The sequence below is a fragment of the Esox lucius genome, chromosome 1, assembly GCF_011004845.1.
Source record: "Esox lucius isolate fEsoLuc1 chromosome 1, fEsoLuc1.pri, whole genome shotgun sequence".
In the NCBI taxonomy this organism is placed as follows: domain Eukaryota; kingdom Metazoa; phylum Chordata; class Actinopteri; order Esociformes; family Esocidae; genus Esox; species Esox lucius.
Window position 1 is genome coordinate 23187200 of NC_047569.1, and position 26584 is coordinate 23213783.

Below are 26584 nucleotides of genomic sequence, written 5' to 3' on the forward strand. Positions count from 1 at the left end.
TAGTTGTTCATTTTCTTTTCATTATTTTCTTTCTTCCAAGGAAAGGCACTGAACAGCGCTAACATACAGCTTTAATTAGTACTGCATGGTGGGCAGATATTTCTTTGTTATGCCCTCATTTTCTTCGTAGATTATATGCGAACATGATGAATACAGAAAATTACTGACAGTGATCTTTAGTTTTATTCAACAAAAGGAAGTTAATTTGACAGGTTTGAAATAAATGCATATTTTGTTACCGGTAAATATGTTAGTAGAAGACAACATTTCAATGTATTTCATGGGACAGGTGCTATAATGTCAACATGCTGATGTAGCATAGTAAGCACAGACAACAGTTCAGTTGGCATTTAGAAATACCTAAAACATTTAAAGTAGTAAATAAATAGAAAATAATAAGTGCTTTTTGTTCAACCCCTCTAGGTAATACTGTGAATGTCCTTCATTGTGTAATAGACACAAGCCACTTGCTACTGTACGGTGAAGTCTATTCTCAGCCATCCGTCAAAGCAATACATTGAGCCACTGGCTTTGAATCCAAAAACATAGAAGATATTCATTAACATGGTCTGAAATAAGAACCATGGGATAAGGATAAAATGCTACAGGTCTATCGATCAACAGTGGCACTAGAAATTGGCTTTTAGTACCTATTCCGTAATAAATGGTTTTCTTATGTTTTTTTAGTTGGATCACATGCTTTTGAAGTCAATAATAACTCTGGTTTAAAGAACGCATGCAGTTTTCATAGTTTCCAGTACATTCAGCCAAAAACGGCAAGTGAGGAAGAGTAAAGAAGTGATGGTCAATGTTTCAAACTATTTCCTTCAGGTGAATTTGAAACAAACAACTGCAATCTTATTAATTTCCCTTTTAAAACTTTGTGTTGAATTCAGCCATAAATGTTAAATGTACTTTAAATGTTACCAACTACACTTGTTAAAAGGTGTAATCCAACCCCAGTAACAGAAACCATGAAACCCCTATTCATTAAAATCATAACTTATGTCAGTGGGTAAAATAAATGTTTTCACCAGCTTCCAAGTGGTCCATCTAATAAATCAGGGAATGGCGTAGTGAAGTTTCATAACGCTTTTAAAACAATTACTTGCACTTTTGATCTGCAAATCTGTCAGTCAGTAAATGTTATGGGCATACTTGTCAAGAACACATCCATATTTCATTTAAATATCTTCAAAGTGCAAAGTGTGCCACCACATTAACGTACCTAATTCCTTTAACTGCCCTGATGTATATTTGTCTCCCCTCTTCCAACATTCCCGTTTGCAGACCCGCTGGATTCACAGATTGGAGCTAGAAATGCGGTCTTAAACTTGAACATGGTACATTTTCAACTCCTAAATTGACAGTGTTGACAATTCTATAACTACATCACATGCTGATATTGACTTTGGTATTATTGTGTAGATAAATTTTTTTGCTACCTAGCCACTGAGGTATAAATGAACGTAGCGAGGCAGTCTGTCTGGAGAGAACTGTGTTGTGAATTTATCATTAACTGTGAATTGTGCCATTGTGAATTCATCATTAACTCTAGTCTGATTTTTGGGAACACATTTCACATTTGTTGCTTGCTAAATTATTATCACTATTGTTCAACAATGTCATTGGAATGTGTGGTTTTGGGTGTATTAACTTTAACCTTTCATTTTCCATGAAGTGCATTTAGTATAATATAAGGAGTGTAGAAAAATAAGGATGAGTGAGATCTGGAGAATGGATATATCCAGTGGATCTAGCGATCCATCTCATCCAGCAGCGGCGTGGCGTCTCCAGTGATTGGCGTGCTCTCGATCATTGGGCTAGGAGAAGGTCGCGGGGTCATTCTTGCCCTCGTCTTCTTACGCTCTGCCTCTTTCTCCTGGAGCCACTGCTCGGCCATCTTGCCCCAGTCCACAGCGGTGTTAGAAGTCGCCCTGAGCATTGGGATTATGAAGAGAACACTTTTCTAGCAGGAATAATACATTCATGCTAACAGAGGCACAGTCTGTTACACACTTTAATTAATGGATACTTGCAGAGTTGATCAAAGTACCAAACAAAAATTACAGGCCCTGAATTTCAAGACTTTGGACCTTCTTGCAATTTCATAATTTTCTATGAAATTTTAGAATAGCATTCCTCTTTGGAGAATCTTTCCATATCTTTGATATCCTTTGTCTGCTTTTGTGGACTGCTCTCCTCAATACAAACATCAGGATAAAAACAAGGCAAACGTAAGCTTTCTGGCAGAGGCAACTGGGTATTTGGTTTCGTTAGGCACACCAGTGTTGGGTTCCCCGCTATAACAATAGAAACAAATGCAGAAAAGAAGCGCCGTCTTCCATGTGATTTAATGACAATCTGCCCTTGCACCTCTTCATCGCACTGGTCTCACACTGTTTATAAAGAACAGCCTTTATCTTTGAACATTTTTACTAAATGCTTTTGTGTCAGTTATTCTGTCTACTTAGGGACGGTGCACTTATACTACCAGGCTTTCATGCTGGAGACTGGTGCTTATTGCCAGGTTAGCAACACAAATGATTAAGACCTTCAGCCAGAACAAGTTACTACTTGTCCTTCTTAATTCGTGTGACGTCTGACACAAACAGCCTATTAACTCTCAAAGGACAGATTGTGCTCCATGAAAAAATTGGAAACTGGCATGATTGTCAATGCCTTGTCATTCTGCTTTGTCCAGGTCATTGTCAACAGGTGATGCAGGAAGGGAATGGTCTCATCTCCATCACAGGGCTGTGTCAGGGAACTTTGAATACCATAACTGGACAAGATACTTCCAGGGCAGCCACCCAAGCACTGTTTCTCGGCAGACCAGCCACAAGAGGTGCATCGTGCAGCGCTTTCCCCAAAAACCACTGTGACAGATTAGGTCTACCTAAAAGAGCTATAAGCAGTGTTCTAAATGTCAATAGCCCCTATGAACAAATTCTGGAAGACAATTGTGTCACTGTTGACTTTTTTCTTATCCATGTCCCAAGATGCGGCAATGGAGCTCAGAAAAAGGTGCGATGCAAGCCTACAGTACACACACTGATTCCCCAAACACAGCTTTTTCCCTAAATGCACTCTGGTTCAGATACTTGGCATGAGGAGAGGAAGAAATGTGAAGCTGTGCTTCGAGGAGCATTCAATCAACCAGAGCATGCTGGATGTTGTTCTGCTGTCCTTCCTTGGGCTAGTCTATTCCTGCTCAACAGCTACAGCCCCTCTCATCTATCGGGCAAGTGACACCGGAGAGAGGCATCAAAGCACCAAACTCTGAGCGTGGGAAGAGGGCTCTGTCAGAAACTGGTGGTCGTGCCCAGAGGCCCAGGGTACAGCATGTTCTTCATGGTTCCCCAAAAGGGGTGGGACTTTGTGTCCCATTGAAGACTTACAGGCCCTCAATGGGAATCTCTGTGTCTGCAAATTCAACATTTTCTCAGTCTGCCAACTACTATGTCCCATTTAGATTTACAACCACTGAACCATGTGCCAACTCACCCTGAGCATAAAGCATTTCTGAGATTCCACTTCAAGGCTGTGCATTTCAGGTCCTCTATTTCGTTGTCTCCCTATCTCTTCCCACCACTCATAGTGTACTGTTGTCTGGGAGAGGAGAGTTTAAGTAGGTAGCCTGCATTTCTATATTACCCTAGGAGAAAGTTTGTCTGTAGGAATACGGTTATACTTGGCTAGAGCCATCATTGGCCTTGAAATGGAGTTCAGGTCTGCACTTAGTGAGAGGGTGTAACCCAGTGCTGTGTCGTACCCCATCCCCTCCTTCAGGGAACCAGGACTATAGACATGACCAACAGTTTTGTCTCTGCCAGATACTTCTGTCTGAAAGCTGAGAGGGGACCTACTTTGGTGTTGGTGTCCTGTGGTGGTGGGAGGATGATGATGTTGATGACGGTGTAGAGGAGGAAGGGCGGTGTCCGTGGGTTCCCTGGGAGGACAGGGAGGCTCTGCTGGGGTACTGGGGCGTGGTGAGAGCCTGTTGCTGGCTGGGGGTGGCGTACGAGTAGCTAGGTGTCATAAGAGGCGTAGCAATGGGCTGCTGAACTGGGGTGGTAAATACCTGGGACAGAGAAAGCAAAGCTGAAGGGCTCAAGCTAACAGAAACATGAAGAAACAAATACACTCATAGATATGAACATTCTGATACATACATCTCTGTGCAAAAGTCTTCTTTTAAAATATAAATAATACTACACTTAACACTGAAGTGAACACACAAATAAATGTATACAAATTCAAGTAGCAAAACAGTCTAAAACTTGTAAGGGTTTATTTGCATTTAAAAACACCATATAATATTGAACAATAAGGCATCTGGGGGGTAGGTGGTACATCACGGTTAAGTGCTGCATCCAGGCCCTTATAATTATTCAAATGTTATATAGTATTTTAAAAAATAAAAAAAAGCCTCAGTTGGCCTATGACTCTTGCACAGCAGTGTCCATAGTAACAGGGTGGCATTCCAAACGTACATGATAGGCACTGCTGCTGCCCCCCCCTCCACTGCTACCACCGGTGTAGCCATACTGGCTGGATGCCCAGCCTGCAGGCGTGCTGTTGGGGTTCTGGCCCTGCCCCGTTACCGCGGCAATGGCACTGAACATCTGAGAGGTCACGTTCTGAGGGAGGGCGCTGACCGCACGAGTCAGGTCTGAGTGGGTGACACAGGGCATGTGTAACAAATACACACTACATATTAGCAAAAGAGGAATGGGAAAGTCTTTACAACCTTACAATGCATGAATTGAGGTAACACAACATTTCCAGAAACGTTGGGGCGCTGTGTAAAAAATGCAACATGAGAACAGAATGCAATGATGTGCAAATAATTGAATCCCTATATTTAATTGAAAATAGTACAAAGACAACAAATCAAATGTTAAACCAGAAAAATGTCATTATTTGTGGAAAAACGTATGCACATTTTGAATTTGATGCCAGCAACACGTTTCAAAAAAATTGGGACAGGGGCATGTTTATCACTGTGTTGCATCTCCTCTTATTTTAACAATACTCTGTAAGCGTTTGGAAACTGAGGAGACCAATTGCTGTAGTTTTGAAAGTGAAATGTATTCCCATTCTTGCTTGATAAAGGATTTCCGCTGCTCAACAGAGTTCAGGGTCTCCTTTGACATATTTTTCATTTCATAATGTGCCAAATGTTTTCATTGGGTGACAGATCATGACTGCATTGTATTGCTGAAATAAGCGAGGCCTTCTCTGAAAAATATGTTGTCTGTATGGCAGCATATGTTTCTCCAAAACCAATATACATTGTTCAGCATTAGTGATGCCTTTACAGCTGTCACCATGCCATACCATCACAGATGCTGGCTTTTGAACTGTGCACTGATAACAAGACAGGTGGTCCCTTTTCTCTTTAGTTTGGAGGACATGGTGTCCATGATCCCATGTCTTTAAATGAACAATTAAACATTTTGATTTGTCAGACCACAGGACAGTTTTACACTTGTTGCATTGTTGGCCCCGCGCAATCTTTCACAGAGTGGTGAACCCCTCCCCACCTTCTGAAAGACATCCTCTCTTGGATGCTCTTTTTATACCCAATCATGTTACTGACCTGTTGCCAATAAACAATTGTGAGAGGTTCCACCAGGTTCTTCTTTTGTATTACAAAACATTTCCAGTCTTTTGTTGCCCCGTCCCAGCTTTTTTTAAACGTGTTGTTGACATCAAATTCAAAGTGGCCATACATTTTTCAAGCAAGATTTTTCAACATTTGACATGCTGTCTTTGTAATTCTCTATTGAATATAGGGTTAAAATGATTTGCACATCTGTTTTTTTATTTCCATTTTACACAATATCCCAACTTTTTCGGAAACAGGGTTGTCCATCTGAGCCATAGAGATTCTGGGGCGGGGGTACACATAGAAACCGACCTGCAATGTTAATGTTGGCAGGTGTGGCATTGATAGAAGCTGGGGTTCGTGTTCTACTGCTGCTGCTGGGAGTAATCCCTGTGGGAGAAATACACAATCAGATAAAATTAGAGAACAGAATTAGATCATGATGGTCCTGGACTGCATTGTGAGGCTCAGCATTGGCTCTGACCTGGCACTGGCTCCTGGTAGTGGTCTTTGAACCAGCGGAAGAGTCCATTGACGGTGGGAAAAATCTGGGCTCTGTATCTGAAGCCCTCGGGTGTGACTGTCACAAACTCAATCCTGAATGGCCAGGAAAAAGTTACAGCATTCCAGGTATGCAATTATAACAATTACAATGCGTCATTGCATTTACACATCACTGAAGTTTATCAAGTTTATGAAGGTTAACCGAATGGAGAAGTTAACTACGGGCGACTGACAAACCTCCCGAGTAATCACATGCAAGGTAAGGGGTTAATGTTTATGTCCTTCCATGTTTCAAAACAAGTTCTAATCATCACGCTTTACACTTGGCAGGCAACAGCGACAGAGACAAACAACCACCTACTGTATGCTACCCCTACTACCATGACACACACTCTGTGTTTGGGTTTGAGGGAATTCCAACACAAGAGCTTTTGTCATGAGGATGTTAATTGCACATTGAAGGAAATTGGGCCAAGTGCATCTCCAGGTTTTCTATATCCATGCAAATGGACATGGTATGAAAGGGTGTTGATTAGCATGACAAAGGCAGCGGGTTGCGTGCTTGGCAGTCCTGGGGTAACCTTGGTTTTCCACGGGGCTGGTAACCGAGCAGGAACTTCCCTGGCAGGTCTCTACAGGCAGACACATAGTAGGGGATGAATGTAGGCTTCTCCTTCTTGCTTTTCACCAAAACCTCTTCCATTTTCTATAAATGAACACGGGACGACAGCTGATGATCAATGGAGGCTAAATGAAAAGTTTTTCTCCCCCTTTCACCCTTGCACACATAAACACAGTTCACCAATTGTACAGTGAATTAACCCAAAGTACTGTCTCCTTGTTCCAACCTTTCGGTCTCCACCGCTGCATTCTTGGAAATACTTGTGACCAAGCAGATCGCGGGCAAATGCAGCCATTGGTTGTACATATCTGGCTGTGATTTCATCCAGATCTTCAAATTCCTGTGAAAAAGGTCACAAACCTTCTAAAACGCAGCGGCTACATTCCAAACATTGGGACAAACGTTATTATATTCATACAGGCCTATTATTAGACCACATCATAATGAGGAAGTCCGCAATAGGAGCTGACCTCAGCGTTGATCCACAACGTGTGACCCAGGCTGAAGGCATTCTCCTTGCCCTCCTCTCGTACGTCGATATGCTGGTAGATGCCATCAGCGACCTTCCAGGTAACCGTCAGGTGGTTCTCTCCTTTACTGCTGGGCCTAATGATCACATCCCCCTGGTCCATGGACTCCATCATCTTCTCTGCCTGCTTGAAGTTGATGTTATGGAACGACGGGTGGGCTATCACCCTCTTGATGTAGGCTATGGGGAGGGGAATTATGTATTTTGTCATTCAATATGGGGCTGGTTTCCCAGTCACAGATTTACTGTAGTCCTGGTACAAAATACACTTTCAATTAAGATTCTCAATTGAGGATGCTTCTCAAGATGCTTCTCAATCTCCAGGATTGGCTAAAACCTATGTCCAGGAAACCGGCCCAAAAATGAAAACAATCTAACTGTAACTGAAGATGAATATGTGTACCGGTACTGTATGTTGTCTGTAAGCTCTGAGGAAGATACACACTTGTTCTCTGCTGTTTCTTCTTGGCCTCCTCCTCCTGCTTCACATCCTCTGCCTCAGCATCAAAGTCGTAGTAGGTATCTTTGGGAAGCTTCCACTCGTTGTTCTTGTCAGACAGGTCTGATGTCCGACACGTCAGATCCACACTGAGCTTCTCAATGTCAATCTTCATGATCCTGCAGTGCACGGTCATGCCCACCTACAGTAGGTTCTAGTGTTATATACTGTGACTGTGGGTTTAGACAGTTAATTCAACTGAAACAAGATACTGTTAGGTCAGGAAATATTTGGACACTGACACAATTTTCATAATTTTGGCTCTGTATGCCACCACAATGGATTGTGGAATGACTGCTTGAAGTCTGAAATGCATGGACATCACCAAACGCTGGGTTTCCTCCTTTGTTATGCTTTGCCAGGCCTTTACTGCAGCTGTCATCAGTTGTTGTTTGTTCGTGTGTCTTTCTGCCTTAAGTGTTGTCTTCAGCAAGTGAAATGCATGCCTGTTCAGGTTGAGATCAGGTGATTGGCTTGGCCATTGCAGAATATTCCACTTCTTTGCCTTAAAAAACTCCGGGGTTGCTTTCAGAGCATGTTTTGTTGCTTTCGCTGTATGTTTTCATCTGGCAGCTTCTGTCTTCTGTCACATCATCAATAAACACTAGTGACCCAGTACTGTTGGAAGCCATGCATGCCCATGCCAACACACTTGCCTCCACCGTGTGTAACAGATGATGTGGTATGCATTGGATCATGAGCTGCTCCAAGACTTCTACATACTTTTTCTTCCCATCATTCTGGTACAGTTTGATCTTAGTTTCATCTGTCCAAAGAATGCTGTTCCAGAACTGGGCTGGCTTTTTTAGATGATTTTTGACAAAGTCTAATCTGCCTTTCTATTCTTGAGGCTTATAAATGGTTTGCACCTTGTGGTGAACCCTCTGTATTTGCTCTTGTGTGGTCTTCTCTTCATGGTAGACTTGGATAATGATATGCCTACATCCTGGAGTGTTCTTCACTTGGCTGGATGTTGTGAAGGGGATTTTCTTTACCATGGAAAGGATCCGATGATCATCCACCACTGTTGTCTTCCATGGACATCCAGGCCTTTTTGTGTTGCAGAACTCACCAGTGCGTTCTTTTTTTCTCAGAATGTACCAAACAGTTGATTTGGCCACCCCTAATGTTCCTGCTATCTCTCTGATGGATTTATTTATTTGCAGCCAATGGGATGGACTGTTTCACTTGGATTGAGAGCTCCTTGGACCGCATGTCGTGGGTTAAAAGCAACAGTTTCCAAATGTGAATGCCACACCTGGAATCAACTCCAGACCTTTTAGCTGCTTAATAGATGAAGAAATAACAAAGGAATAGCCCACACCTGTCCAAGAAACAGCTTTTGAGTCAATTGTCCAATTACTTTTGGTCCCTTGAAAAAGAGGGGGCTACATATTAAAGAGCTGTAATTCCAAAACCCTTCCTCCAATTTGGAAGTGAATACCCTCAAATCAAAGGTGAGGATCTGCACTTTACCATATTCATTATTTAACTGTAACTTGAATAAATTCTGGTAAACAGTCAAAATGAAAAAACCTGTGTCAGTGTCCAATTATTTCCAGACCTAACTGTATATTTGTGGGGGAAAACCTAGTTACCTTAACCCTTTCCTCAGGGTGCTTGACCACTTTATCACTGAGAAACCTGGTGGGGATAAAGCCGGTTACTCCATTGTCCATGCGACAGCGTACCCCAATAGCTTGGCCAGGACAGGAGCCACTGTCAAAATGATTCCACACCTGCCAAAGAGAATAGAGGCTATGTACAATATAACACAGAAAAAAATCTAGGAACTTAAAACCAGTAGTCAGATTGGATCTTTACTGTAACAGTGTGAGTATATAGCAGACTGTGACAGAATATGGAACACATCAGATTACCTCACTGAGCTCAGGAAAGTTGTCCTGCTGGCAGAAAGGACACTGCCACAGTCCTGTCTCATCATTCCTAATGGCTTGGTCATAACTCTCCCCTTGGGGACGCCGGTGAGCAATTCCCGTCACCACACTGGTGATAAGTTTACCTAGAGTCAGAAAAAAAAACAGACCAGTAAAACACTGGTATTGGAATACAAATAGGTGACTGTGTTTTCTACAATGTACATTTTGTAGTTGTGACATCCTGATAAAAACAATGGAACTTGGCATATTAACACATCACTCCAAAGGAGATAATACATCAATAAGGCCCTAGGCTGGTTTCCCAAACACATGGTAAAGCTAGCTTAAGCCGCTTTTGGGAAACCAATGCCTGATACAAAAGGAACAGGTACAGTACTTACCAATGTAGAAGGTCTCTGGTGTCTCCTTGGTGAGCAGGTTGAAGATCTCCTCCGTGTTGGGCCCTCTGTAGGTGGACCTCAGGTCTTTGTACCTGCAACTTAGCTCAGCACGGATGTCATACAGGGTGATGCCCTTATTACCATAGCCCTGTGGACACAGCCATGATTAGAGTCAATGTCATCAGGTCATGAGTAGCCAAGCTTCTTAATGTACACCCAGTTAAAGGCTCTGGATGTATTCCAAATGTTACCCTATTCCTTATACAGTGCACTCATTCCACAGAAGAGAACTATCCATTTCCAGTGCTCTATCAACTTGACACCTCGGGTCATTGGGTCATACACTCTGGTCCTAAGTCGGGTTGAGAGGCGGGGAGAAATTAGGAAAGAATCCTTGTCCAAAATGAGGACAGAAGTCCTCCTTCCAAGAATATATTGAAAGTTGCTTTGTTAAGCTTTTTAGCAGGAATCATGCAGGGAGATACAGTCCTTATAATGAAAAAGAACAATTTATTAAATTTTCTCTGAATCTAGAGTGTTTGCCAGTTTGCTGAGACAATCAAGTTGAGGAAACCTCATCAAAACAACAATGTATATCTTCGTTTTAGAAATAAGACTTTGAAATTATTTGTTGTGGAGCCTCTGAAACTCCCAGCAAAATCAACAGGGTCTCTGGGTCAAACGGAGTCCCAAGGATGTCTGAGAGAATCCCACATAATGTTGTACACTGGAGTATTCACTTAAACATATCTGGAGGCAGACATGCCCTGATGGCAGCAGTGAATGTGACTGGTTGACTCAATGGAAAGGGCAGTTTATTAAATAGGCTGAATGCTGTAACTCCTCCATCAAACCCACAGCATACATCATCTGGGTATGCGTGCAACAGAAGTTCACATTTCGCTCATTGCTACCAATTTTTCAGAGACGATTCTGAATACAACTTCATTGAAAAGTTGGATAAATCCAACACATGCAACACACAGAATGCTCTGCAACTGCATATGAAACGCTATGATGCAAGAGAAACACAGAATCCAGTAGAAATGAACGGTGTACCAGAGAGCATTGAAAGAGTAGGTGAAATAAAAGCATTAGTAGATGTTAGTAGATTAGTGTTTGTCTCAACCCTAAACCATAACCTTAACTCATGCCTACACTAACCGTTTTAGAATTAAACATAAATTGAGTGATTTCAGAGATTCAAGTTCCTCCCGCTGCAGTGTCGACCAAACATATTCATGTTAAACTCAATACTCCAAAAGACTCCAGTGCAGGTGTGATTTCGAAGATATCATAATGTAAATAAATGTGCCACATTTGGAGACAAAACCATTTCTTTTAAATGGTCAGTTGCAGTGTGCACAACCTCATTGAATCCCCCATATAAGGAAAAGCGTACCATTTGGGTTACAGCCTACGTCCCCCACACTGACCTGTCTCTCCAACTCCTCAGCGAAGGCATCCAGGTCCAGGTCTTTGAGCCGCTCCGGGTTTTCCAGGATCTCCTCCAGCGCTCCGGCTGGGTTGGCATCCTCTGCTGACTCATCGTACTCGAGGGCATCTACGGCCATCTTGCGTGCCCACTCATAGGTCTCAGGGTGCACCCGTGACCCATCCAGAACCTCAATATAGGAGTCAGTACTGCAGGAAGGGAAGGAAACACGTCTTGTGTACCTCAGTTGGCAGAGCATGGCATATTTAACTTGTTTTGTTTCCTTCAGGGAGCTAGGACAAAACATTTCTGTTAAATGACTTGAATATCAATGATTCTGTTATGTTATGAATTGGCTATGTGACGATGTCACTAAAGGTGCATCCAGTTATTCAGTGTTACTACTATGCACCTGAATGAAAATGTTTTTTGGTCTTGAATGACAATGGCCAATGTCCTGAGACTGACCTATCTCCCAGAGAAGCCAATGGCCAATGTTCTGAGACTGACCTATCTCCCAGAGAAGCCAATGGCCAATGTCCTGAGACTGACCTATCTCCCAGAAAAGCCAATGGCCAATGTCCTGAGACTGACCTATCTCCCAGAAAAGCCAGTGGCCAATGTCCTGAGACTGACCTATCTCCCAGAGAAGCCAATGGCCAATGTCCTGAGACTGACCTATCTCCCAGAGAAGCCAATGGCCAATGTCCTGAGACTGACCTATCTCCCAGAGAAGCCAATGGCCAATGTTCTGAGACTGACCTGTCTCCCAGAGAAGCCAATGGCCAATGTTCTGAGACTGACCTATCTCCCAGAGACGCCAATGGCCAATGTCCTGAGACTGACCTATCTCCCAGAGAAGCCAATGGCCAATGTTCTGAGACTGACCTATCTCCCAGAGACGCTGTGTCAATCTTGATGAAACCAGCACAGTTGATGAAAACCTTAGGGCCCATATGACACATGGTGACCAGCTGAGTGCGGTTCTCCAGACGAGTATTGTTCTGCTTCAGGACCTGGAAACAGATGTGGATGCCTATGTACAGGTATCTGTTCATGTCAGCATAATACTGTGTGGTACTTCATAATTCTGTCATGCTGTAATAAAACCTTCCCAGTTATTACACAGTGTCAACATGTTGGAAGTCTAGAGTCCTCCTGACCTCCGCCTTACCCTGAGCAGGTGGGATCCCTTCCTGGGCCCCAGGCCGCACACGTACTGCAGCAGACTCTGGGTGTAGGGGTGGGCCATGGCCCGGTTCACGTCCACACCCACCTCATTCACACGGTTAATGAACTCACAGTACAGAGCGTTCAGCAGGTCCTCCTTCACCACATGCTCCTGTGTGGGAGGCAGACAGAGAACACTCTGAGTCACACACGTCTTTATTCAGACTGGATCGATGATCAGTCGACTAGACCTCCGACTGCATTTGAAACAGTCTGCCTGGGAAACACTGGGGTTTTCAGAGCCGCCATTAACTGATTCAAACAAAAGATAGGTTTACCCTTATATCACTGGGTAAGTATGACTAAGAATGCTTTCTCATTTCTAGCAAAACATTGGGAGCCAGGGTGTTAACTATATACACAGTGAGCTGCTTCGGATTAGAACACTGTTCAGGACTCAGCCTGGATGATGTCCTTAATACCTGCAAAGGATGCAAGTTGAGGCAGAGGATGTCTTCGTCGCTGCTGCACACCTGAGCGTACTCTACCAGGGGGTCCTGGATCTTTCTGGCCACAGACACAGCCTGTCTCAGAAGAGGAGGATAGTCCCTGAAATCAGCCTGTGGATTGGAGCCAAAGAAAAACAGTTCAGTTAAAGCCTCGTCACTTACTCCAGAACAGGTAAACCACATCGTAGAGCACCCAGACAGGCCTTTGGGTGATGTCGATTAGAATACCTAAGACACCTACGGAAATGTAGACGTTGTGAAACGTGGCTATAAAAAGGGAAGGACTTGACCTCTGACTTCTTGCTGTTCATGTAGAGCAGGGCTAATTCGTTGTCAACCAGCTCCACCCCAATGGTGGGGAAGGAGGACTCCTGCTCCAGCTCAGTGGCAGTGCGTTTGATGTCCTCAATAACCATCTGGGCGTCCCTTTAAAGAGAGGGCAGGGGCATATTTTCATTGTGTCCAAGTTGGTAACATGTTCTGTTGGTGGACTAGCAATGCAATCTTGGACTTGTGAGTAAACGTCTTCAAACAGCACTTTAAAAAACACCACAGGGTAAAGAATAGACCACCTGTTCTCTCCAGCTACAGCGATGATGTGAGGCTTCTTGCTGCTCAGGAACTTCTTCAGGGTTTCAATATCGTGGATCTAATGGTATGGACAGATATTACTATATGGATGGTATAGTATGGCGACCTGAACTTCTTCAAAACTCTTGATTTACATCCCACATGATATCCTATTCCCTACATGGTTTGGTTCTACTTCTCACCAACAGAGTGCCATTATGAGACGGTACTGATTTGATAAAGACCTTTTTCTCCCTTTCGTCCTCCCTCCATGCGTTCCTCCTCTTCAGGAAGTAAGGCAACCTGAGGAAGTCCCCCACTTCTCCATCACTGTTCACCAGGGCACAGAACACTGGGGTGTCTCTGAGGGCAGACATATATTAGCACTTAAGAATGATGAAGTCATCAATAAATACACAATAAAAATACACAAACAAGCTAATGAAAAAAGTGCTTTAGACAATCAAGTTAAAGGTCAGCGATCGTGCCAGTGTCCCGAATGGCACTCCGTTCCTTAAAACGTTGCGCTACATCATCCACAGTGATATACTGCACAAGGAACAGGGTGTCATTTGATGGACCCACAGTGGCGTTAGAGGGCTGTACCTGCTGGATGAGAAGGCTACTCCCAGCACACGGATCCCTTTGCCTTGGGCCTCAGACATGAGCTCCTCCTCCTCCACCTGCTGGTCGGGCCGATAGGGCGCCACCTTCAGCCAGTTGTACAGCTTTCTGCTGCAGGCCTGAGGGGCGGGCAACCACTATCACAACACTGTGGCAGGCTCAACACATATCAACGCTCTGAGCCGCCTGCTTTGGAAAGTCAATACCAGAACAACAGAGTAAGTCATCAGTAGCACAGCGACAACGAGAGAAAAAAACTATAAAAAGGAATAATCTTGCTCAAGGGAATGTTGTCATAATAGCTCGTAGGGATTTCACATTGAGGAGTTTTTGTGTGTACCTTAATGATGTTCTCCTTTGCTTCTGCAATAAGTTTGTTCTTCAGCTCTTTGGCCATCTGTGGGTAGAGGAACTGCTTGAGGGAGCGTTCGATAGCCAAGGTTCTCTGTCTGTTCCACTCCTGAACTTGGTGGCTGAACTCGTCTCTGTAGTAAAACTGCTTTATCTCCTCAAAATAAGCCTGGTCGCCTCCATACCTGCTCAACAAACAACGATAGAACAGATACTTGACTGACATGGACAGTTAGCATGTTAACATAGCCCAACATATACTCAATGTTGTACATGCGATACATATGTTATTACACAATCTTAAGGGCTGTGTAGAAAACAGCAACCATTCCTTTCCAACGATAGCAAAGTAGGAGGTGGACAAGTGAACATTCTTAACAACTGAACCCACCTTCAACACCTACACTGATTGTGTTACTGAGACTTGGTTTTCTTTGGATTATGTTCATTCATTAGATTTCGTGACTTGGCTGACACCACTACAGCATACGGGCCCAATGGGACCATTCTAGGGTACAATCCACACTGCCCAGCTGCGCTCCAGTGGAGGATGGATCCAGGGTAAGCAGCAGACAACGACCGTTTGAATTATGCCCCCTCCCCCTTTTAAAGCATCATCTTCCAATGGCACAGCATCAGCTGTATAACCTGCATATAGCTACAATACCCCCAGTCGCTGCAGTGTCTGCTACAACTGCGTCCTGATTGCCTGGAGTATTTCAGCATGGCCCGGTTGCCTGTGATTCTTGGAGGTAGCGTCTGTCAAGGGAGATACCTCTGAGCCGTGTGGTCCCTGGTCAAAGTAAATTTTGGAAATACAGGGAGCCCTCACCCCTTCACTCCAATCAGATCAATACAGATGGTGATGGTAAGCAGGCCTTCTTCCTCTGCCTGGACCATCTTCAGGAACTGGTCCCCATTAAGCTCCTTAACAGGCTTGTTTTTCAGGTACTTAAAAGAGTAGCCATAATGGGCCTCATCTACTTCCTGTAGGAGAAATTAAACGACAGACATGTATGGGAATGAGTGCTCCAAACTAGAGATTGACAGTAATAGGAGAATCAACAAAAATGACATCATTTTTTAGATACCAAAAAAGTTCCAAAGTGGTACACTGCTATATTATGGTGCTGGGGGATATGAGGAATGCCGTTTCTAACTTTTCTCAGTCTCCTCCAGTTTTACATTTTAGGAGGAGATGAGGTCCTGGTCCACACCTGCGGAGTACCTGGTTTGGGGGGCCCGTTGCTGTCCCTGTCCTTGTCCACCTGGTCATACTTTTGACCTAGTCTAGAATCAAATAGACTCTGGATTTAGCCCAGAGAAATGTATTTATTATTCTAATTGGACTCTTAATGTTCACCCGGCACAGCCAGAAGAGGACTGGTCACCCCTCTGAGCCTGGGTCCTCTCTCTAGGTTTCTTCCTAAAATTTGGCCTTCTTATGGAGTTTTTCTTAGCCACTGAAATCCAACACTACTGTTGTTTGCTCCTTGGGGTTTAAGGCCGGGTGTCTCTGTAAAGCACTTTGTGACAACTGCTGTTGTAAAAAGGGCTATATAAATCAATTTTACCTACAGTATCTCACAAAAGTGAGTACACCCCTCACATTTTTGTAAATATTTGATTATATCTTTTCATGTGACAACACTGAATAAATTACACTTTGCTACAATATAAAGGAGTGAGCGTACAGCTTGTATAACAGTATACATTTGCTGTCCCCTCAAAATAACACAACACACAGACATTAATGTCTAAACCGCTGGCAACAAAAGTGAGTACAACCCTAAGTAAAAATGTCAAAATTGGGCCCAAAATGTCAATATTTTGTGTGGCCACCATTATTTTCCAGCACTGCCTTAACCCTCTTGGGCATGGAGTTCACCAGAGCTTCACAGGTTCCTACTGTAGTCCTCTTCCACTGCTCCATGATTACATCACAGAGCTGGTGAATGTTAGAGACCTTGCGCTCCTCCACCTTCCGTTTGAGGATGCCCCACAGATGCTCAATAGGGTTTAGGTCTGGAGACATGCTTGGCCAGTCCATCACCTTTACCCTCAGCTTCTTTAGCAAGGCAGTGGTCGTCTTGGAGGTGTGTTTGGGGTCGTTATCATGTTGGAATATTGCCCTGTGGCCCAGTCTCCGAAGGGAGGGGATCATGCTCTGCTTCAGTATGTCACAGTACATGTTGGCATTCATGGTTCCCTCAATGAACTGTACCTCCCCAGTGCCGGCAGCACTAATGCAGCCCCAGACCATGACACTCCCACCACCATGCTTGACTGTATGCAAGACACACTTGTCTTTGTACTCCTCACCTGGTTGGTGCCACACATGCTTGACACCACATAACATGGTTCCAGTAATCCATGTCCTTAGTCTGCTTGTCTTCAGCAAACTGTTTGCAGGCTTTCTTGTGCATCATCTTTAGAAGAGGCTGACGCCCCACCCCTTCAACCTCTGCAGCAATGCTGGCAGCACTCACATGTCTATTTCCCAAAGACAACCTCTGGATATGACGCTGAGCATGTGCACTCAACTTCTTTGGTTGACCATGGCCAGGTCTGTTCCTAGTGGAACCTGTCCTGTTAAACCGCTGTATGGTCTTGGCCACCGTACTACAGTTCAGTTTCAGGGTCTTCTTATAGCCTAGGCCATCTGAGAACTTGTAACACTAACAAGTCACATGACACCGGGGAGGGAAAATTGCTAATTGGGACCAATTTGGACATTTTCACTTAGGGGTGTACTCACTTTTGGTGCCAGTGATTTAGACATAAATGGCTGTGTGTTGAGTTATTTTGAGGGGACAGCAAATGTACACTGTTATACAAGCTGTACACTCACTACTTTACATTGTAGCAAAGTGTCATTTCTTCAGTGTTGTCACATGAGAAGATATAATCAAATATTTGCAAAAATGTAAGGGGTGTACTCAGTTTTGTGAGATACTGTATATTTTATAGAAATGTTATAGACTATAACCCACAAAAGACCAACAAACTACAAAATAAGTTATGGTAATTATAGAAAACAGGATCCCTAAAATAAATCCCCAAATTCCCAGGTTTTCCACTTCTCACGTGAATGCGAATGAACTGCATATACCCTACATATTCAATGAATATTTCAATGAGGATTTCCACAAAAGCTTTGTATATTCAGAAAGTTGTGACTTCTCAACCTTATCACAGGTAGTTGATATATACCCTCTTTCCCTTTTTAGTGGGTTTGATATTGATCTTGGCCCTCTCCTGAAACGTCTGTCGGAGCACATGTCTGACTAGAGGCTCCCGTGCGATCTGCATGGCCACCATGTAGCGAGTCCCATCCAGTACTGCCTCCGCTGTGTTAAACTGGCTGCACAGGAGGACAGAACAGGCGGTTAGTAGCTGTGCTGCGAAGTATACCTACAGGTTCCACACATTGTTACGTTATGGAAAGGTATACTGTACCCTTAGGATATTAGCCTTTACGTACAGTGGTCACAAATGGCACCCTATTCTGTATATATCGCACTACACGGTTGAACCCTATACTGTACATAGAAAAGTGTGCCGTTTGAGACTCAGCCATGTCCGTGTTTGAAAATTCACCTCCACACACCATTTTCTGTTTCAGCTAACATTGGTTAGACAATCTTCATATGCATGTATTCTGCTTGGATACACTCACATATGTTGGATCGTCATTTGTGTAATCTCAAAGCAGACACTGAGAAATCTGTCGTTGTGCCCTTGACCATAACACTTACTGCTCCAACCCTAACTGCTCCTGTAAGTCGCTATGGACAAGAGCATCGGCTGAATAATGTAACATAAGAACCAGGGTCTTGACCTGCAGATGTAGTCTTTAGCCAGCTCCATGGGCTCAGCAGGAAACTGCTCTGTCTCATGCCGTTGATAACTGTCACGCAGGTTTTCTCCAAACTGCTCTGGAGTCAGACCAAACTTCTTGGCCAGGCCATCTGAGAAGAGAAAGTGTACTTGAAACGGTGGCCAAAAAGATCAGCTGGATATATAGTGGACTTAAGATGCAGAATGCGTACGTCGATTGTCAAACTGTTTAAGTTCCCTATGCACAATATTCCAGTTGCGCATTCTTACGCAAGTGTTTGTGTTGTCACAAGTTAACTCTACAGACCTGAAGAAGTATACTGGACCACGCGGATCGGGCTACTAGGTGCTGATGGGGACACCTATTGGACAAACATGTTAAAGCACCCACCAAGTCCGGCACCCTGGCATATGCTGTACATATCCCTGCGAGAAGCAAGCTTCAGGTCTGGCCCCTTTGGCTGCTCTTCATCGTCCTCCTCTTCCTCCTCTACTTCCTGTTCGTTACCTGCAAACAGAAGATATGAAAATGACTCTGCTGAAGTCATAGGTCCACAGTGCTTCCAGAATCTTACAACATAATCTAAGTCGCACCATCTTCATCCACTTCACTGTTCTTCTTCTGCTTCTTCTTACTAGACCTGGCTGCATTCTGCATCTTTGGGATATCCCGGCCATAATACAACAGGAAGTGGCTGTAGATGTCACCCAGTTCATCACTAGACTGGACATCCTTCAGCCTTGTCAGACAAACACATAGTGAAATAAGCATTCAGGTGAAGGCCTTGTAACATCGCTAGCATCCTGTCCGGTGGGTGTACTTGTACGTCAAGCTGGCTCATGCTACAGAAACAACAAAAAGGCTCCAGCCCTATTGGCCGTTCAGGCTAGTCTGCGTCTTTCTTATCCAGACCGTATTTCCTATCATGTTCGGGATGCCACGCCGTACCTCTCTAAATCCGAAGTGTCCAGTGGTCGTATGCCATCGGCCAGAGGCTTATCTGGGTCCGCTGATATCTGTTCAAACTGATATTTCTGCATCTTCTGGAACAGGCGTCTCAGGTTCTGTTTGCGGGTTTTCAGCTGGGTCCACTGAGCAGGAAGTAAAGGTCCATACGTAATTTAAAAGATAATAAACAACAGTATAAAACAAAACAAATACAGCGAAAAAGTAAATTACCTTCTCATCCCACTGCCAAACCTTCCACAGGTCACTGATGTTGAGTTCAGGCTCCACATATTCTTTCCTGTAGAATGCTATGAATGGAACCTAGAGATGGTGAAACAAGAAAGGTATTAAGGGCAGTTCCACAGTAATGGAGATGAAGACAGAGATTTTTCCCCATAGGAAGGAAAATATAATAAAAACACATTTACTTAAAAAGAGTGCAAATGCAAAGTTAAGTAACAGAACAACAGTGTGAATTGTCATTATGTCAACTGTTCATATGCAGGCTTCAAGAAAACATCATTTTGATTTATTTTTAAGATACATTTTGAATAATATGCTTGTGTTAAAACCTAAATGGTTTACCTCAATCATTGGTTTGTTGTTTCAAACACCCTTTAAATAAGGAAAGGGGTTGAAATTCCCTTAACTAACTGTACAATACACTATGGAAGAACTCCATTTTCATATTACTTTACTTAGAGGATTAGATGGACTGTGTTATACCTCGAAGTGTTGGTTTCTCATGAAATTCAAAGCCTCTTTTATCTTCTGGATAGTGCTGGGTCCTTTTCTGCTGAAAGTAGTGGTTGGACCTCTGTCCAAGTAGTCTGAATTCTCCTGAAAAACAGAAGAAGATAATAAATAAAAACACGAAAAAAAGTAGACTATAACATCAATTGAACTAAATATCTGATGCCACCTTGTTAAACGACCCACAATCTAGTACCTGCGTAGAGATGGTGAGAGTAGAGAAGGCATTCCTATAGATCCACTCAGCCTCCTGCTCCAGCTCCTCATCATCTGCAGGCTTCACACAAGTAGGGCGCAACTAAAAACAAGAAGCCCATAACAGTAATGTCAATATGTGTTGCACATGCGATGTCTCAATGGGTAACAGAATTAGGAACATTCGTGAGTTCACTCCAGAGCTACAGTGGGGAGAACACTTGCAGGTTTTCCTACTTTCAAAGCATGTAGAGGTCTATAATTTTGATCATAGGTACACTTCAACTGTGAGATATGGAATCTAAAAATCCAGAAAATCACATTGTATGATTTTTAAATAATTAATTTGCATTTTATTGCATGACATAAGTATTTGATCACCTACCAACCAGTAAGAATTCCGGCTCTCACAGACCTGTTAGTTTTTCTTTAAGAAACCCTCCTGTTCTCCAATCATTACCTGTATTAACTGCACCTGTTTGAACTCGTTACCTATATAAAAGACACCTGTCCACACACTCAATCAAACAGTCTCCAACCTCTCCACAATGGCCAAGACCAGAGAGCTGTGTAAGGACATCAGGGATAAAATTGTAGACCTGCACAAGGCTGGGATGGGCTATAGGACAATAGGCAAGCAGCTTGGTGAGAAGGCAACTGTTGGCGCAATTATTAGAAAATGGAAGAAGTTCAAGATGACGGTCAATCTCCCTCGGTCTGGGGCTCCATGCAAGATCTCACCTCGTGGGGCATCAATGATCATGAGGAAGGTGAGGGATCAGCCCAGAACTACATGGCAGGACCTGGTCAAAGACCTGAAGAGAACTGGGACCAGTCACAAAGAAAACCATTAGTAACACACTACGCCGTCATGGATTAAAATCCTGCAGCGCATGCAAGGTCCCCCTGCTCAAGCCAGTGCATGTCCAGGCCCGTCTGAAGTTTGCCGATGACCATCTGGATGATCCAGCTAAAACACACAGCCAGGGCAACTAAGGAGTGGGTCCATAAGAAGCATCTCAAGGTCCTGGAGTGGCCTAGCCAGTCTCCAGACCTGAACCCAATAGAACATTTTTGGAGGGAGCTGAAAGTCTGTATTGCCCAGCGACAGCCCCGAAACCTGAAGGATCTGGAGAAGGTCTGTATGGAGGAGTGGACCAAAATCCCTGCTGCAGTGTGTGCAAACCTGGTCAAGAACTACAGAAAACGTATGATCTCTGTAATTGCAAACAAATGTGTGACAACTGTGCCCTCTGCTGCCTCACCTCCCCCTGCAGCAGACAGGCTCCAGCGTTCGACGTCACCGGCCTTCTGACACCAACGCCCATCTCATTTATGCATTTCACCTGTGTCTTGTTTAGCGCACCTGGTTCTCATCCTCATCATTCCCCCAGTATATATGTTCCCTCTGCTTCCCCTGTCTTTGTGTGTTATTGTCTCTCTGTTAAGAAGAGCATTGTTACTCTTCGCCATTTGTCGCTAATATTAAAGAATACACAACAGACGTACCGCTTCGTTTCTCCTTCTTCTCCTTTTTTCACTCGAAGTCGTGACAAAAGGTTTTTGTACCAAATATTAAGTTCTGCTTTTCGGATGTATCAAATACTTATGTAATGCAATAAAATGCAAATTAATTACTTAAAAATCATACAATGTGATTTTCTGGAATTTAGTTTCAGATTCCGTCACTCACAGTTGAACAGTACCTATGATAAAAATGACAGACTTCTACATGCTTTGTAAGTGGCAAAATCGGCAGTGTATCAAATACTTGTTCTCTCCACTGTAACTCAAAATGTCACCTTTAATCAACCAGGTAAGTCGATTGAAAACGATTTAGAAGGACTACTTGGTCAAAAACAACACTTAGCTACACATGAATAGGAAAAATCAAAGGTCATGAGATACTTACAGATGAATAAGATGTATGGGTAATCATCATAAAAAAATAAATAAGGCACAAAGCTGTTCACCATATGACATGAATACAAGTGGGTAAGGTGTAGCTGCAGTGATCAATTGTTCTGTTACTTGGCAGCAGAGAATGACAGCCGTAGAAGGTGGTGACTTTAGGAGTGATCAGTGTGAGGAATCTGCCAGAGCATGGCATCTGGAATGCAAATGCCAAGGTACTTATTATTGGTGTATACAGAGAATAAGATTGGGCTGATAACTGAACCTGGAGGAACACCTATTGAAACAGCCAGTAGTACCTTTTGTATAGCTAAAATGGTTAGATTATTGTCAAGGATAGCAATCACGTTTTTTGAAGCAGAGTATTCCAGGTTTGTGTCCTCTGTGGGACAAGCAAACTGTCAGTGGAAGATAAACTGTCAGCAACTGTTTATTGACATTGGTTATTCCATATCTAGTGCACTATTTTAGACCAGTGCTCTATGGGTCTGAGTGCAATTTGGGACATATCTTGTGGAAACATACCTGGAACCTCTCTGGCATGTCAGTAGAGCGAATCTCATTGTCTTGGTCAGTCATGTGACTGCTCTCCAGCTCGCTTGGCTCATAGATCTCAAAGATACTACGCCGGCCCACTCTCTTCTTGGCCTGCTTCTTGGGCCGGTCCCATGACTCTTCATCTGCATCCTCTTCCTCCTCCTCCTCGGCATCATCATAGGCAGCGTCAAAATCAGCAAAGTCAAAGTCCCCTCCGAATATTTCCTGGGCCTCCTGAAGGGCTCTGTAGAAAGGAAGTGGTGATCAATTCCAAATAATGTAAACAAGTCCATGTCTCAAATGGCAGTCTTTTCTCTCTGCAGTGTACTACTTGTGACCTGGGCCAAAAAATATATAAATGCAGTTTTACGATCACATACGCATCTGTATATCCAGGCAGCTTCTTTCTCCACTTGGGTTTTTTTAAGGGCTGTCCATCATCGTCCACAATAAAGTCATCAATATCTTAGAAAAACAAAAAACAGTAACTTTTTATTAGGTAGAGATGATTGGGAATGATGCAGTGAGTTTCTGCTGGATGAGCTGCCGGCCAGATTCAAACCAGTGTTGCAGAAGATAGTGAAAGTAACATCTAAAACAACTGGACTATCCCAGACCACAGACTCAAATATTTTCAAATGTTTTTTTCTAACACAACACAGTTTACAGAGGATGAAACTGAAAGTTCTTATACCAGACTCTTCCTCCTCCTCTTCCTCATCCTCCCCAGGATGCAAAGGCACATCCAAAGCTTCGCCCTCATCTGCTCCCGTCCCCATGAAGATCTCATCCGCTATCATGTCCTTCTCATGGGCATCCCTGACCTTGTCATCTCCCTCCTCGTCCTCATCATCTGACATGGCCCGCAAACGACGGAATTTTTGCTGTTGATGGGAATTAGGAAGAAGTATTGGTATTAAGAAAAGTTAGACCGTGTCTGTGTGCTACACAACTGACAGAAAGCCCTTTTGGTAATAATGACATCTAAATATTTACCCTTTTCACTTTTACACCCAAATTCTCCTCAATAAGATCGATATCATCATCATCCAAGCGGTCGTCAAAGCCTGCAGACAGAAAATGCAAAATACTATGTTACTGTTGGTTTGCATGACTCTCTTATAAACTATTGGAGGTCACAAACAATAAGCCACTGAATCTGCATTGGCAAACTAAACACGTAAGTGAGCCTCAATTGTAACTACAAAGAAATTACTGCGCAGCAAAACCAAGATGAGAATAACCACTTACTTCTTTTCCTTTTACGATGTCCTATTTCCTCCCCAGAGTCACTATCTCCTTGTTTCTCATTTTCTTCTTCTTCTTCCTCCCCTTCCCGTTCATCCACACCATCATCAATCAGACCACAAAGGTTCCCATACTCATCTTTGTCCTCTGTAGTCTGTTCATCATCCTCCTCATCTTGGTCCTCTGTATGTTCCTCCTCATCTAAGTCACACATCAGTAAGTTAGACATCAGTTATTATCACAGGACATTATGTGCTGTCTCTGCATTGCTACCATTAATCTTATGCAGGGTATAGTTGTGATGATCTAACTCAGCCATTAGAACCATATTAATATAACCAGTAAGTCCAAGGAACGAGGGCATCAATAATTAAATTAGATATGAATAAATTACACGATCAACTCAATGTTGACAATGGACATCTTTGAAATAAAATAATTCAGTACAATTAATATATTACAATTGGCATGCTTGTGAGACTTCTTCTCGGTGGCCTCTGCCTCACTATACTCTTCCTCAGACTCCGCTGCTTCAGTCTCGATGAAATCCATTTTTACAGGAGCTTTTGAGGAGAATATAAACATGGTCTTGGTTAATTATTTTTAAGAAATGTATTTGGCAAAACTGTTATGGGACATGGAGCCACGATGACATAAGACATACATATTTTAAAAACATGAACTACCATATTACAACGTAACCGTTTAAATTATAAGCTAGCTGATGAAACGCAACTGAGCTACGTCTGCAATGGCTAAGATGAAAAGAACATAGAGACAGTAGGCGAGGACATTGCAATAGCAAAAACATTTCCAATTTGTTAGGAATTGCATTTTATCTACAACTGTTCAGATATTAATAACATAGCCTTAGTATTTGAACAATCTCAGGCTGAAGCTGCAACTAGCAACCTTTTTGACTACTGCTGCAAGATTTAGCTAGCCATCTTGCGTAACATGGGAAAGCAAAGCCTACCCAGCATACAGTAGCTTCTCTATCTAGCTATAATAGCTGCAGGCAGAAACAGCTGTCTGAATCCTATAGTTCATAACAGTACATACCTCTGCTCTGCGGCAGTAGTCACTACCAAGCGGGAAAAGGAAATTAAAAGAGATACATTTCTCAGCGACCAATATTTAATAAGTAGTTAGTCGAAAGCATTTCCACGACAGTAATGCAGAAAAAAATCCCCAAACTCAGAATGAAGCCAGGCGACGAACGTCACTGATCCTTTGGTCAGTAAAGTGCAACCCTTGCTTGCATTACTTTTAAGTGTATTTTTTGTTTTGTATGTATCCAGTAAAACTGGATTTTGCATGTGTTGATTTTGCAAATCTGTGCCTTCGGAAAGTCAACATGCTAAATATTTCACAATGTCTCCTGATCAATGCCCCCCAGTCTTTTGATTTCACCCCATTCATCTACAAACCATACTCCACATTTTTATTAATACTGTAAATAAAAAATATAAAACCGAAATATCATATTTGGATTATGTCTCCATACCCCTTAATGCTTGGGGTAGATTTCTACTACCATATTTGATCATTTTCCTATCATGCCACACATTTTCAATTGGATTTAGGTTGGGGACCTGGCCTGGACCACTCAAGGACACATTTTATTTATTAATTTTGCCACTCCACTGTAGCCTTGGCTGTGTGCTTGGAGTAATCTTGCTGAGAAGTAAAAATAGATTAAGAGCAGCATGATTTCCTTGAAGATTCTTCTATACATTGCGACATTAATTTCCCCTTCTATCCAGAAGTGTCCCACTCACTCATGATGAGAAACATCTTTATAACAATATGCTGCCACCTCCGTTCTTCACAGTAGAGTTGGTATTCTTCGGGTTTGTGTCAAATGTAACACTTTACAGTAAGGCTAAAAAGTGTTTTTAAAATAGTTCCAACTGGATTAATGTCCTGGCTTACTTCTTGCTACCTACCCTATGTCTGATATGTGGAGTGTTGACCAACACTTTCACCAAACTAGGTGAAAAGGCCATAGAAGCCTTCAGCTTTGTCAAAGTTGCAATTGGCAACTTGATAGCCTCTCCTCTACCACCACCAGCACATTTAACACCAATTAATATTCTGGGCATGTGTAAATTTAACTGGCAGAAAAAGCCAATTCTGATCAGCCTCCTGATTTAAGTCTTGGTGGTGCCATACACCTTTCATTTCAGAGACTGCATAATTACTACTGAAATGATGTGAATCACTACAATTTAACACAGGGGGCGGCCAGTTAGCTTGATGTGCATGTGATTATGAAGTGATTGTGTAAAGCCGAGATTTAAAAAATCTCAGTAATACATGATTAGGTTAGACTATTGCTATGCTCTTCTCTCCAGTTATCCTGATAAGACAATAAGTGCTAAACACGGCAACCTAGAATTTCTAAACTAACAGCAGGAGGCAGATCTTTCTCCCAGAT

The 26584-nt window shown here is 43.0% G+C and overlaps 1 protein-coding gene across 1 annotated transcript; it reads right to left on the reverse strand.

Moving 5' to 3' along the window:
- Positions 1–164: 164 nt before the first annotated feature.
- On the reverse strand, positions 165–25385 carry LOC105025593 (SPT6 homolog, histone chaperone and transcription elongation factor). The gene is made up of 37 exons (XM_010896413.5): positions 25207–25385; positions 24606–24707; positions 24148–24345; positions 23893–23963; positions 23591–23780; positions 23277–23361; positions 22885–23140; positions 20447–20548; positions 20224–20337; positions 19729–19818; positions 19498–19640; positions 19143–19288; positions 18940–19056; positions 18550–18679; positions 17922–18072; positions 15541–15695; positions 14698–14893; positions 14340–14476; positions 13979–14096; positions 13736–13812; positions 13454–13589; positions 13137–13274; positions 12659–12826; positions 12373–12500; positions 11486–11693; positions 10050–10197; positions 9649–9791; positions 9367–9507; positions 7715–7910; positions 7211–7449; positions 6967–7080; positions 6700–6824; positions 6099–6211; positions 5927–6004; positions 4497–4675; positions 3870–4084; positions 165–1937 (listed from the first exon to the last, which is right to left on the reverse strand). The coding sequence occupies exons 2-37, from the start codon at positions 24694–24696 to the stop codon at positions 1757–1759; spliced, it is 5217 nt and encodes a 1738-aa protein (XP_010894715.3). The 5' UTR covers positions 24697–24707; positions 25207–25385; the 3' UTR covers positions 165–1756.
- Positions 25386–26584: the final 1199 nt, after the last annotated feature.

Excerpts from the sequence above, each read along its gene's own strand:
- LOC105025593 (XM_010896413.5), bottom strand. The coding sequence starts at position 24,696 with ATGGATTTCATCGAGACTGAAGCAGCGGAGTCTGAGGAAGAGTATAGT. Across the intron at positions 7,911-9,366 it reads ACCCTGAGGAAAGGGTTAAG|GTGGGCATGACCGTGCACTG; the intron begins GTAACTAGGTTT and ends AACCTACTGTAG. Across the intron at positions 6,825-6,966 it reads GCAGCGGTGGAGACCGAAAG|AAAATGGAAGAGGTTTTGGT; the intron begins GTTGGAACAAGG and ends GTTCATTTATAG.